Raw genomic sequence first — 14,908 nt, 5'->3', positions numbered from 1 at the left:
TTTAAAATAGACTTCTTAGCAAAAAGAACACCTGGTTATCAGATTGACTTACCCCTTCATTTTGTTTGCTTTTATTCAGTGAAGTGTTGAAATAACAGGTATCTCATGTCTCATCTTTGAATTATAATGAATTTTGTATCATAGCTTTAGTTTCTGGTACTTTTTTTTTTTTTTTTTTTTTGAGACAAGTCTCGCTCTGTCACCCAGGCTGAAGAGCAGTGGCGGGATCTCAGCTTACCGCATCCTCTGCCTCCTAGGTTCAAGCGATTCTCCTGCCTCAGACTCCCAAATAGCTGAGATCACAGGCACCTGCCACCATACCCGGCTAATTTTTGTATTTTTAGTAGAGACGGGGTTTTACCGTGTTGGCCAGGCTGATCTCCAACTCCTGACCTCAGGTGATTCGCCCGCCTTGGCCTCCCAAAGTGCTAGGATTACAGGCGTGAGCCACTTGGCCCCAGCCTCTGATACCTATTTTTTTTCCGTTTTCCCTCCAACAGTGTTTCTGTAAACTGAGTATATACTCGATGAAATGAGAAGATTTAACTTATAAAATCGATTTAGTATAGTTTTCAAGAAAAACTTAAACTTTTTTTTTCTTTTTTTCATTTTTTTTTTTTTGAGACAGTCTCACTGTGATTGCCCAGGCTGGAGTGCAGTGGCACAATCTTGGCTCACTGCAGCCTTGGCCTCCTGGGCTCAGGTGATTGGTTCTCCCACCTCAGCCTCCAGAGTATCTTGGACTATAGGCACATGCCATCACGCCTGGCTAATTTGTATTTTTAGTAGAGACAGGGTTTCACCATATTGCCCAGGCTGGTCTCAAACTCCTGGACTCAGGCAATCTGCCTGCCTTAGCCTCCCAAAGTGCTGGGATTACAGGTGTGAGCCATGGCCCCCAGCTGAAAACTTTAACCTTTAGATGTCAATTCAGTTAGTGAGTCTGTTTTATCTGTTGTTCAAGCAAATTCTTTAAAACACTTAAAATAGTTCAGTTCTTCAGTTGGTTGAAATTTATATGGCCATTTCTTTTCTAAGCAGTACTCTCAGATAAACACCAGAATGCTGGTCTATGGACTTCAGTTTGAAATCAATAGTTTACTGTCTTGCTGGAAGGAGGAAAGTGATCTTACTGTTGTGGAAAATATATCACTGCAGAATCTACTCACTTTTGCTGCAGCGGTCAAGTTAATGTTTTCTATCATTCAGCTAAGATTGCTAAATTAGTATAACTTTCCTTTGCCTCTGAACTTTTTAGCACTACAGAAACCAGGACTACAAATATGTTCTTTACTTTTTTCTGTTATTTTCCCCTATCATGAGACTTCTTGAAGGCGAATGCTGTTCATTATGCTTTCTCATCTGTAGTTTCATGTACATGTAATCCACTGTAGTGAAGGCACTAAAACCTGTTGTATTTTCCACATTTCGATAGATCTCTCACAGGATTTAACACTTTTGGAATGCTCAGTAAATTATTATTGACTGCTTGATAATACCTCTTTGTTCCTGCCTTTCCCCAAGTCCTTCAACAGAAGTTTCTTCTAGCACTTTGCAGGTCAGTTGAGTGGACTATTTGAGTCCCTCACAGTAATGAGCTTGTGTGTTTTTGTCATTCTTTTTTCTTTTTTTGAAAAAACAATAGAGTCATTTAAGGAAGCAAAAAGGTCCCTGGGTCAAGATTTTTATTTTATCTTTTATGGTGGTAGGGTGAGGTGTGAGTATTTAGGGAGATGGTTGGTAGGATGGCGTTGTCTTAGGGTTGCAGGAGGATCAGAAGGGTGACTGTAACTACTGATGATATCTTACAGTGGTGAAGGAGAAGATAAGTGAAAACAGAGGCAATTTGTTTAAACGAATTTTAGTAGATATTAGTCTCTTAATTTGGCACTGACATATGACAGATTATTTCATTTAAATTCTGTAGTTTGACAGGTATAATAAAGTACCCTTCATTAAATATTCTTCACATATACTCTTGTTTGCCTTTTTCTAGTTGCAAGAGTGGTGATTTCTATGTTTCATTATAAATTTTAGAAATATATAATTTGAATATATTGTCTGTTCTAGGTTCTGTGTGAGTCAAGAAAAGGCAGGGTATTATGACTTCGGATTCATATGATGTCTGGATATATTTAAGGGGAGCAGTTCTCAAAGTGTGGCCTGAGATTATGGGATCAAAACTATTTTTTCTTTCTTTCTTTCTTTTTTTTTTTTTTGAGACAGGGTCTCACTCTGTCATCCAGGCTGGAGTGCAGTGGCGACATCTTGGCCCACTGCAACCTCTGCCTCCCAGGTTCAAGTGATTCTTGTGTCTCAACCTCCCGGAAGCTATTTTCATAATAATACTGAGTTGTTCCTTGCTTTTTTTTTTTTTTTTTTTTTAAAAACAAAAACAAAAAAACCGTGTTGGACATTTGTACCCATGGTGCAAAAGCAATGAATAAACACTGTTGGCACCTTAGCACTTGCAGTTAAAAAAGCCAGTTTTGTTTGAGAATGTCCTTGATTAAGTACTAAAAATGATTAATTTTATTAAATCTTGATCCTTGCGTGCATGCAGTTGTAACATTCTGTGCAACAAGATGGGAATGTGTGTAAAGTGCTTCTGCCGCACATTGAGGTATGTTGGGTTTTGAGCAAAAGCAATTACGTGATTAAGTTGTGAGCTCCACTAGCCACTTTTTTCATGGAAATTTCATTTTTACTTAAAAGAGGGTCTGACAAACCATGATTATTCAGACTTAGGTATTTGGCAGACATTTTTTTAAATCAATGAAGTGAGACTGTCACTTCAAGGAAAACAACTGACCATATTTGTTGGCAGAGAGAACATTTGGGCTTTCAAGCAAAAATTAAAATTTTTGGAAAACTTTTGTCTGTTACTGTGAGCATGACAGCTTCCCAGTACTTAAAGACTTTCTGATGAGATTAATGGGTTTAACAACATGATTTTTTGAAATATGCCAACTTCTGGAAAATCTGCGTAACTCAGTGGACCAGTACTTTTTAGATGAGGAATGATGATTTATAACATTGTGCCTGAGTTAAAGATTCATTTAAAGTGAATAGACTAATGAATGTTAATGTGGCAGAGTAGGAAAAGTTCACTGATACAATTTCTGATTCCATGTTGCATCTAATCTTGTAAGAAAGAAATTACCACTGCTAACTGAAGTATGGTGGTTATTTTGAGGAAAAGCACCTGTGAGATTGAGTTGTGAACCGAACTAGCCACTTTTTAATAGAACTGTTTTGGTGTAATATCAAAGCACGAGATCCACAATGACCTCAGAAGGCTGTTCAAACACTCTCCCTTTTCTAAGCTAAGTATGTTTGAGATTGGATTTTCTTCATATACTTGAACCAAAACAACATATTGGAACAGATTGAATGCAGAAACAGTTACGAGAATCTGTTTCCTATTAGACAGATATTAAAGAAATTGGCAAAAATGTAAAACACCACTTACTAATTAATTAATTTTTTTTTTTTAAATAAAAGAAGGCTATGTTGCTCAGGCTGGTCTGAAACTCCTGGGCTCAAGTGGTCCTCCTGCCTCAGCCCCGCAAAGTGCTAGGATTACAGGCATGAGCAACCACGCTTGCCCTCACTCACTAATTTTTTTAAAAGGAAAATAGTTTCTTTTTAAAAATGTGTTATTTATATTAGGTACAGTTGGCCCTCCATATTTTCAGGTTCAGCTTCTGTGCATTCAACAACTGCAGATCAAAAATACTTGTGGAAAAAAGCCAATAAAATAATAGAACAGGGCGGGCGCTGTGGCTCATGCCTGTAATCCCAGCAATTTGGGAGGCCAATGCGGGTGGATCACCTGAGGTCAGGAGTTCGAGACCAGCCTGGCCAACATGATGAAACCCTGTCTCTACTAAAAATACAAAAATTAGCTGGGCATGGTGGTGTGCGCCTGTAATCCCAGCTACTCAGGAGGCTGAGACAGGAGAATCGCTTGAACCCTGGAGGCGGAGGTTGCAGTGAGCCAAGATTGCGCCACTGCACTCCAGCCTGGGTGACACAGTGAGACTCTGTCTCCAAAAAAAAAAAAAAAAAAAGATACAAATAATACAGTATAACAAGGATTTATATAACATTTTACATTGTATTAGATGATCATAAGTAATCTAGAGCCAGAAGATTTAAAGTATAAAGGAGAATGTGCATAGGTTATATGCAAATACTGTGCCATTTTATATAAGAGATGAGCATCTGTGGATTTTGGTATCCATGAAGTTCCTGGAACCAATACCCCCTAGACCCCCATGGATACTGAGGGCTTGCTATAACAGTTTTTAATAAAAATAAAAAACAGGCCAGGTGTAGTGGCTCACACCTGTAATTCCAGCACTTTGGGAGGCCAAGGCGAGGTGATTGTTTGAGCCCAGGAATTCAAGACCAGCCTGGGCAACATGGCGAAACCCTGTCTCTGCTAAAAATAGAAAACAATAGCCAGACATGGTAGTGTGCACCTGTGGTCCCAGCTACCTGGGAAGTTGAGGTGAGAGGATCACCTAAGCCCAGGAGGGCGAGGCTGTAGTGAGCCGTGATTGCGCCAGTGCACTTCAGCCAGGGCCAGAGTGAGACCTTGTCTCAAAAAAATTAAATAAAATAAAAGTAAATTGTAAAAAACTCTTTAGTTTTTCATTTCTATTATGTTAAATGTTAATAGCTATAACACATATAAACTAAACAGGTCATGAGACCAAAATGCTGAAGAATGGTGTTAATGGTGTTCTTACTTTGAATTACCGTTTTTATTTTTCTATGCTAGCTAATTACTATGTGAATAATTAACCTCAATGAAGTTCTGTATTCTCTGTTGTAGCAGTGGCTGATTTAGGGCTCAGTTGTCTTTTGACCTGTTCTTCCTTCTCATATGATTGCATCTCGATTTTTAATTTTAGACTTAGTTTTTAATTCTAAAATTAAAAATCTTTTTTTTTCTTCTATGCCCACTGCTGTCAACCCAGTCAGGGCCCTTATCACTTTATTCTTGAATTACTTCAGTTCTCCATTTTTTTTCTCATGTAGTGTTTTTCAAACTTGAGTGTTGATTGGAATCCCAGGGTTAATTCAACTTTAATTTTATGAATATGATTTCATGTAAGTTCCTTATGATAAAACCAGAGCAGATTTACAAATTAAATATAGACCATCAAATTAGCTATACATATTTAAGGATGAGATTTTGTTAGAACCAGATAGTCAATGTTAGAGCTTATAGAATGGCATAGCCTCAGGATCAGCTTTATAATCAGTTTTTTTTAATTTGGCTTGATAATACTAACAGAGAATGGCTATTTGCATAAATATGTTTTATAAAATGGTGTTAACTTTTAGTCTTTGTTCAGGATAATGAGACCTACTAGTTAACCAGAACGGGGCCAGCAAGCAACTCTTGAATGCTAGTTTTAATGCCTGATCAAAATTCTGTAAAGCTGTGTTGATCACTGAGGCGTTGCGGATATACTGAGCCTGCATTAAGTGGATATTTAATCTAATTATTTCTGGAATCTTTACCAGAAAACATATTCTTACATAGTTTGCTCCTGGGTTTGCTGTTGGTGAACTGCCGTTGGTTGGTGGGATCTCTGTGTCCCATGGGCTTTGCCACACAGCTGGGGCTCTGAGTACTTCAGCTCACATTCCTTTGTATGCCACCCTTGCCTTAACTCACTTACCTGTATTGTTTTTTCTCCCATAGCACTCAACATCATCTTACATGTAAACATTTTACGTTGTTGTTGTTGTTGTTGTTGTTGTTGTTGTTGTTGTTGTTGTTGTTTTTGAGACAGAGTCTTGCTCTGTTGCCCAGGCTGGTGCAGTGTGGCACATTCTTGGCTCACTGAAATCCCTGCTTCCCGGGCTCAAGTGATTCTCATGCCTCAGCCTCCTTAGTAGCCGGGACTACAGGTGTGTGCCACCACTCCTGGCTAATTTTTGTATTTTTAGTAGAGACGGGGTTTCACCGTGTTGGCCAGGCTGGTCTTGAACTCCTGGCCTCAGGTCATCCACCTGCTTCAGCCTCCCAAAGTGCTGGGATCACAGGCATGAGCTACTGCACCTGACACTTTGTTTTTAACTGTTTCTGTCCAACTAGATTTTAAGCTGTATAAGGTCACAGATTTTTAATTGTTAATTGCTAAGTCTTCAGTTTCTATTGTAGTCTCTGGCTTGTATTAGATGCTCAATAAATATTTGTTGACTTAATGAATGCATATTAACCCTTCTCCTTTTCTTTATTCAACTGCAAACTCCAATGCTCTTTTCTGAGTTGTGTGCTCTCACTGTGGGTAAAGACCAGTTTTTCTCTTCATTTTAAACACAACTAAACTGGCCCTGAATTGTATAGAATCCTTTTGATTTGTTGTTTGATCAGTACAAGTTCAGTCAGTGGCATAGTTACTTCCCTTGATTCAGATTCTGTAGAAGCCTAAAAGTGCATTATCTCTTCAAGTAGACATGTCATCATATAGGCTGCTATGGAGATCTTTTTTTTCCTTTTAAATTGTTTGTGTAACAGTTTCTGTTTTAAAACAGTGGAATTACCAGCCTGGACACTATAGTGAGACACTTTCTCTACAAAAAATAAATTAAAAAAAATTAGCTGGGTGTGGTGGAGTACACCTGTAGTCCCCAGCTACTCGAGAGGCTGAGGCAGAAAGATTGCCTGAGCCCAGGAATTTGAGCCTTCAGTGAGTTGGGATTGCATCACTGCACTCCAGCCTGGATGACAGAGTGAGACCTTGTCCCTTCCAAAAAAATTGAAAAAGTAGAATTATATTTGGGAGTTTTTTTCCTCAAATTCCTTTGAAGTTAAGATTTATAAAAGTATGGGAGGCCAAGCTGGGATTATCATTTGGGCCCAGATGTTCCAGGCTGCAGTGAGCTACGGTCGGGCCACGGAACTCCAGCCTGGGGAACAGAGTGAGCCCTGCCTCAAAATAATAATAAAAATAATAATAATAGTACAAGCTCTCTTAATTACTACCTGTTTTTTTTTGAGACAGAGTCTTGCTCTGTCACCCAGGCTGGAGTGCAGTGGCGCTATCTAGGCTCATTGCAAGCTCTGCCTCCCGGCTTCACTCCATTATCCTGCCTCAGCCTCCTGAGTAGCTGGGACTACAGGTGCCCGCCACCACGCCTGGCTAATTTTTTGTATTTTTAGTAGAGATGGGGTTTCACCATGTTAGCAAGAATGGTCTCAATCTCCTGACCTCGTGATCCGCCTGCCTTGGCCTCCCAAAGTGCTGGGATTATAGGCGTGAGCCACTGCGCCTGGCCACTACCTGGTTTTTTTTTAACCCTATGTTTTTAAATAATTCTAATCATCTATTCATATTTTTTGTTTCTCCTATTTAACATTTTATGTAACATTTTTAGATTTTAAAATTTGTTTCTGTTATCACTTCTAAAAGTGAATGTTATTTTTAAAAATGAATGCCTTTACATTGGGTTGTTATGTAACCTAATTTGCTTTAACAAATAACTTTATTTTGGAATAATTTTATTTTTAATTATTTATTTATTTATTTATTTATTTATTTATTTATTTATTTATTTATTTGGGACGGAGTCTCGCTCTGTCACCCAGGCTGGAATGCAGAGGTGCGATCTCTGCTCACTGCAGCCTCCACCTCCTGGGTTCAAGCAATTCTCCTGCCTTAGCCTCCCAAGTAGCTGGGATTACAGGTGCTCGCCATCATGCCCAGCTAATTTTTGTATTTTTAGTAGAGACTGGGTTTCACCATATTGGCCAGGCTGCTCTTGAACTCCTGACTTACGTGATCCGCCTGCCTCAGCCTCCCAAAGTGCTGGGATTAACAAGCATGAGCCACTGCACCTGGCCTATTTTGGAATAATTTTGGATTTATATAGCCATGGTATATTTGTTAAAACTAAGAAATCAGTATCAGTATGTTGTCATTAACTAAACTCAAGACTTTATTTGGATTTTGCCAGTTATTCCACTAATGTCTTTCTTTGGTTGGTTGGTTGGTTGGTTTCAGGATCCAATCCAAGATACCACAGTTCATTTAGTTATCATGTCTCCTAAGTTTTTCTGATCTGTGGTTGTTCTCAGCATTTCCTTATTTTTCATGACCTCTTAATCGTTTTAAAGTGTATTGGTCAGATGTTTTGTAAGAATGTCCTTTGATTTCGGCTTATCGGATGTTTTCTTATGATTAGACTGAAGTTATGGGTTGAGGTCTGGGGGAAGGATACCACAGAGGTGAAATCCCCATCTCATTTCATCACACCGGGGAGTACATAATGACAGCAGTACTTACCATTGCTCATGTTAATGGTTATGGTTTTTTTTCACAGAAACATTACTGTTTCCCTTTCCAGACTCTTCTTTGGAAGTGAATCACTGAATCTAGCTCACGCTCAGGGGGAAGGAAATTGAATTCTACCTCCCAGAATGGGGACATACACTCATGTATGACAAGTTGGAATTCTTGTCAGGAGAGTTGTTCCTTCTCCTCCATTTGTTTATTTAATCACTTATTTATATCATAGACTCATGAATAATTATTCTATTCTGTTATAATACTGTTATGATTTACTCTGCTGCTCAAATTATTCCAGCTTTGGCCACTGAGAGTTTCTTCTGTTTGCTTCCAGTCTCGGACCTATCCGTCTCCTTTCATCTTTGGAGCATTTCCCTTCTTCTACTGGCTTGCCTTGTAGTTTCCCTGTCCCAACCCTAGAATCAGCTGTTTCTGCAGACCCTGCTTCCTTGTATTTATTGGAGGGTGGTATTTAGAAACAAAAGTCTTGGGTGCAGGGTATGCTTATTTTATTGCTCCTGGGGTGTCACTGCTTCCAGGCCCTCTGTTGGACAGACCCTGGAAATGCAGGTATTTCAGCTAACCTGCATGTGCATACATACCTATGTTTCTGTATCTATCCGCATATATTTTAAAATACACGTGAGTTCATATTGATATATCTGACTAATTCATCACCACCTCTTGCTTATTTGTAACTTCTTTCTGTGACATTGAGAAACTTGGCACACATTATCTACATTTTATTTACTTATTTGTTTAACCCTAGTGTACATGTAGAGTATTTTCAGAATTACAGACTGGTACCCTTACGAGAAACAAATTTACCAGCTAGAGTACAGTGTAGATTGTCCAAAGTTCTGTAGATGAGCTCCCCCCGACCTCCTGCTCCTTCCATGAGATTATCTCATAAAATTATAATACTGTTAGACTTGCTGTATAGTTTGCATTCTATCCTGAGATCCCCTGACATCCTGTTTTGTTTTTATTTGCATACAGTTTATCATTTAAAAAAAGTCTTTATATTGAGTTGTTAACTTTTTAATATAAATGTTGTAATTCCTGATATTACTCATCTGCCATTTATGTAGTTGATAGTCACTACTTTTTTTTTTTTTTTTTGAGATGGAGTCTTGCTCTGTCGCCTAGGCTGGAGTGCAGTGACGTGTTCTCAGCTCACTGCAACCTCCGCCTCCTAGGTTCAAGCAATTCTCCTGCCTCAGCCTCCTGAGTAGCTGGGATTACAGGCGTGCATCACCACGCCCGGATAACTTTTGTATTTTTAGTAGAGACGGGGTTTCACCATGTTGGGCAGGCTGGTCTTGAACTCTTGACCTCATGATCCACCTGCCTCGGTCTCCCAAAGTGCTGGGATTACAGGCGGGAGCCACAGCGCCCAGCTGATAGCCACTACTTTTTTAATGCTGATATAGTGCTTACCATCTGCCAGGCACTGTCTATGCACCGTAAATAAATTTACTTCTCACAATGACTCTGAGGTGGAGGCTCTTGAATTAGCCTTTTTTCATGAGGAGAGTGAGGCACAAAGATGTGCAGTAACTTGGCCAACTTCACACCCAGCTGCTAAGTGGGAGAACTTGGATCTGAACCCAGGGAATGAGCTTTGGAGTCCAAACTCTTGCTTTTTGTTTAATACTGTGTATAGGACTTAGAATTAATACAACTAACTCTTCTCTTATTAGTTTAGTTTATTACTTGGAATTTGGTTTGAAATAGAGAGTGCTGCTACCCCAATTCTTTGCCCCATGTGTGTAACAGGCATTATTAATCATGACAGCACTCTCTCTGCTGAGCTAGAACATGGCCTGGCCTAAGGCCAAGAATCCTTATGGACACAACCCTCAAAGTGGTTGTATGAGATGAACTCTCCTTGTCATCTCTGATCTTGTCTGTTTTGAATCCTGATTCTAGTGCCCAGTGCATGGCACTGTGTGCCTGCTTTTCCTGGATTCCTCTCTCATGGTCTTCCTTTTTACAGGGACAGGTTTTCTATATTCCCCCTCAGGCATAGGATCTGTTTCTCTTAAGTAATTAATTTTTATCACTTACCAATAATTTAACATCTATATGTCTAAGTTCTCTTTATATTGTTTTTCTTATCCTTACCTACAAAATCTCATTTACCATTGATTTAAATTTCAGTATATTGAAACAATGGATTGTAACATTAAAAATAAATGAAATTGCCAAATGATACTAACAGCTGCCTTCAAAGCATTTAAACATACAAACAGGCACTATTGAAGACTGGAGAGTTATCAAAATTGGCAATTTTTTGGCAGTCTTGCTGTGAAGTAAACATTTTTAAAAGGAAGGACATTGAGAATATTGTAATCATATTACTTACATCTTGTTGGGTTTGGATTTGACCTTACATAGCCTGGTATTCAGTTAAGAGTCAAAGTTGCTGCTATTAATTTAGTTGAGAAGGATAAATAGTACATGTAGTTTATTGTTTTCTTTAGACAAATAGAAACAGAAACATTTATTTGGCCAGACCAAATAGGTGGTCATTCCCTTGATGTAGCAAATCCTTGAGGTAGAATTTTTTTTTTTTTTTTTTTTTTTTGAGACGGAGTCTCACTGTGTCGCCCAGGCTGGAATGCAGTGGCACGATCTCGGCTCACTGCAAGCTCTGCCTCCCGGGTTCACGCCATTCTCCTGCCTCAGCATCCCGAGTAGCTGGGACTACAGGTGCCCGCCACCACGCCTGGCTAATTTTTTGTATTTTTAGTAGAGACGGGGTTTCACCATGTTAGTCTCGATCTCCTGACCTCATGATCTGCCCATCTCGGCCTCCCAAAGTGCTGGGATTATTGGCGTGAGCCACCGCGCCTCCCGGTAGAATTTTTAAAGAAGCAATAAGGGCTCTGACAATACCTATGGGACTTTTTTCAAATTATTCAGTTATTGGCAGCTGGGTAAAGAGGGACAGGAATGTCTGATTTAGGTAAATACCTCTCACAAGTGGAGTAGGGGCGTAGCTCGTAGAGAACAGTGCTGATTCCTTGGACTTGTGTGGCCTGGCCACCTGAGAGGTAGGTAGGAAGGTGTGTCTTGGCCATGTCCTGGGGCCTCTGTAAACCTGAGAGGATGGAGGAAGCTCTACTTTTTCTGACGATGCTGTTGGTGATAATGAAGTAGGCTATGAGAGCCCATCTTCCATTAATTCAGATGTTCCTATACAGTTGGCCCTCTGTAAATGGGATTCCACATTTGTAGATTCAGCCAACTGTGGGTAAAAATACTTGAAAAGAAACAAAAGTGTGTGTACTGAACATGTACATACTTTTTTCTTGCCATTATTCCCTAAACATAATAGTTTAACAACTATTTATGTAATATTTACATTGTATTAGGTATTTAGTAATCTAGAGATGGTTTTAAAGCAGGGGTCCCCAGGCCGTGGACTGGTACCCGTCTGTGGCCCGTTAGGAACTGGGCTGTACAGCAGGAGGTGAGCTTCGCCTCCTGTCAGATTGGCAGCAGCATTAGATTCTCACGGGAGCGTGAACCCTATTGTAAGCTGCACACGTGAGGGATCTAGGTTGCACACTCCTTAAAAGAATCTTTTTTTTTTTAGAGACGGAGTCTCGTCTCACTGTGTTGCCTAGGCTGGAGTGCAGTGGCATGATCCTGGCTCACCTCAACCTCTGCCTCCCGGGTTCAAGTGATTCTCCTGCCTCAGCTTCCTGAGTAGCTGGGATTACAGGCACCTGCCTCCACACCCAGCTAATTTTTGTATTTTTAGTAGAAACAGGGTTTTACCATGTTGGCCAGACTGGTCTCGAATTCCTGACCTCAAGTGATCTGCCTGCCTTGGCCTCCCAAAGTGCTGGGATTACAGGTATGAGCCACCATGCCCGGCCATCCTTATGAGAATCTAACTAATGCCTGATGATCTGAGGTGGAACAGTTTCATCCTGAAACCATGTACCCTCTCCCCTCTTTGTGGAAAAACTGTCTTCCACAAAACCAGTCCCTGGTGCAAAAAAGTTGGAGACTGCTGGTTTAAAGTATATGGGAGAATGTGTATACGTTATGTAATAGTGTACCATTTTATATCAGGGACTTGAGTCTTTGTGGATTTTGGTATCTGTTGGGGGTCCTGGAACTAATCCTCCGTGGATATGGAGGAACAACTGTATATGTGGTCTCAGTAATAAATATGTATCTCAGATACCCTCTGTATTAAGAAAAAAAAAGATGGGAATTTCTTGGTTCATATAACTGAATAGTTCCGAAATTTGGGAAGGTCTGCCTGACTTAGGGCTTAGGTCATGAGACTACAGTTCTTTCTTGGCTTTGACTTTTGTTTTTTGTCGTTGTTGACTCTGTTCTTTGTAGGCTCTTCTCCAAGATGGCTTCCAACAAGTCCTTGGGCAAACATTTTTCCAGATTTAGACCTAAGGGGAGAAGAGTGAGCATTCTTGTCCTAGCATTGCAGGAAACCTGAGATTTTCACTGTGACTGCACTGATTGTGGCCGTGTATCTAACCCTGTACTGGTCACTATGTCTAGGGAGATGTACCTTGGTCAGGCCAGGGTCACAAGCAGCTTGAGTCAGCTTCCTCCAGTGTACTTGGTAGTTCTCAGAGAAGAGTTGGTGTGAAGTTCCCAAGAGAAGGGTGAATTGACCCTGGGTGGCAAAAACAACATAGCATCTACTCTAGTGGGATAAAGTAAGATGGTAAGGCATGGTGTTCAGGGTATTTCTGAGTTTGGTTTGATTCACAAAATAGATTGTGAACACTGTAATTGCCCTTAATTTTAGTTAACCTATATAAATGTAAATCTGTGAGGTGTCACTACATTCTGCTAAAGCTTTGATGGGCTCCTGCCATATTCTGGTTTGGCTTTTGTATTAAAGAGCCATTGTTTTGGTTTCACTGTATACAGGTAGACTTTTGTTTTAATGAATAGAGGTATAATCTGTTTTGAACAGGAAAAGCTGCTTTTGTATTCTGGATAAAGTTCATACTAGTGGGATTTCACCTATGAAACTAAACAAATCTTTGAAAAATTTAAAAACCATATGTATTTACACAGTGTCCATTCAGTAGAAGTCGTTTAAATAAAGGCGTCTGCCAATATATGAATATTTAGAGCTGTATTTTATTATTTTACTTTTTTTGAGACAGGGTCTCGCTCTGTCACCTAGGCTGGAGTGCAGTGGTGTGAAGACAGTTCACTGCAGTCTCCACCTCACAGGCTCAAGAGATCCTCCCACCTCAGCTTCCTGAGTAGTTGGGACCACAGGTGTGCACCACTACACCTGGCTTGCTTGCTTGCTTATTTATTGATTTGAGATGGGAGTCTCACTATGTTGCCTAGGCTGGTCTTGAACTCCTGGGCTCAGTCCTCCAACCTTGGCCTCCCAAAATGCTGGGTTTACAGGCTTGAACCACTGTACGTGGCCTTGAATCTGTGTTTTAATACTATGCTTACTTGGCTGTGGTGTTGTGAAAAGATCACTGAAAATGGAGTCAGAGGCCTGATTTGAGCCTGTCGTTTGTTGTGGGGGAAGGAGGTCAGGGGAGCTAACATCTAAAGGCTCACTATATGCCAGGCACAGAACCAAGTGTGTTTGCATGTATATTTCGTTTTTGTTGCCAGACTTTGAGGTAGGTTTTATGGATAAGGTCTTTAAGGCAATATCAGCTTCCTTTTAAAAAAGAAATTCCAGAAACTGAGTTTTAGGCTCAAGATCTCTAACTGGTAGTAGGGACAACTGAACCACATGGTCCTAACTGACCCTGCGATTTATCTCCTTTTGCGGGGGGTTTCTTGATAATAGGGTGCACTTTACCTCATTTTTTGGCTCAAGCATGGATAGGCCACCCTTCCTTTTCATACCTATAGCTAAGCTTTACAAATGATATGCTGATAAGATACAAGCTACTCGTTATTCATGTGGGTTAATAGACCTGTTTGTTTGCTTGTTTTTAAGTCTATAGCCGCCCCACCCCCAATCTACAATTTCACCTTCTAAGGTTTTAGTTACTCAGTCAAACTGCAGTCTGAAAATGTTACGATATTTTGAGAGAGAGAAGACTCTAGCTACGTAACTTTTGTAACAATATATTGTTATAATTGTTCATTTTACCATTAGTTATTGCTGTCAATCTCTTACTGTGCCTTATTTATAAATTAAACTTCATGGGTATGTACGTATGGGAAAAAACATGGTATATTTAGAGTTTAGTACTATCTGCAGCTTTAGGCATCCGCTGTGGGGTTGGCGGGGGGCGGTCTTGGGAGATAAGCGGGGACTACTGTACAATTATCAGGCACACACAGGCTCTGGGATTTTACAAATGAGTAAAAGTGGTTCTTGCTATTGAAGCACTTACAGTGGGAATAGAGTGAAATACATGAAAATGTGATTTTAATATGTTATAAATGCTATGATGGTGGGAGTTTGTTTTGTGTAAAACATCCTTTTAATTGGTACTTTAAATTTTAATATTCTTTCACAGGTCTACCTATTTAGTCTTACACTTTCAAAGAACTACCTGGACGCTGTAGATTTGTCATGATATACTTTATTAGGTATGTTATTAATGGTAGAAACA

The 14,908-nt window shown here is 39.9% G+C and overlaps 1 protein-coding gene across 42 annotated transcripts in view; it reads left to right on the top strand.

Annotated features, from left to right (window-relative positions):
• Nucleotides 1–14,908, top strand: part of EZH2 (enhancer of zeste 2 polycomb repressive complex 2 subunit) — a 76,630-nt gene that overhangs the window by 19,358 nt on the left and 42,364 nt on the right. For 8 of the 42 annotated variants that reach the window (XR_010159046.1, XR_010159040.1, XR_010159041.1 and 5 more), the window contains exon 1: nucleotides 14,818–14,885. The exons of 28 other annotated variants lie outside the window; for them this stretch is intronic. Coding sequence is in view for 8 of the 14 variants with exons in the window: in XM_063815750.1 (XP_063671820.1) it covers nucleotides 14,869–14,885 (17 nt within the window). In the remaining 6 variants the exon portion in view is untranslated. Of the gene's footprint in view, nucleotides 1–14,812; nucleotides 14,886–14,908 lie in introns of those variants that run through there. 6 more of the 42 variants (XR_010159036.1, XM_063815740.1, XM_009454446.5 and 3 more) reach the window with 1 other exon arrangement.

Source organism: Pan troglodytes, chromosome 6 (genome assembly GCF_028858775.2).
Source record: "Pan troglodytes isolate AG18354 chromosome 6, NHGRI_mPanTro3-v2.0_pri, whole genome shotgun sequence".
Classification (NCBI taxonomy): domain Eukaryota; kingdom Metazoa; phylum Chordata; class Mammalia; order Primates; family Hominidae; genus Pan; species Pan troglodytes.
Note: the sequence above shows the minus strand (reverse complement) of the source record. Positions and strands in the feature narration are given on the sequence as shown.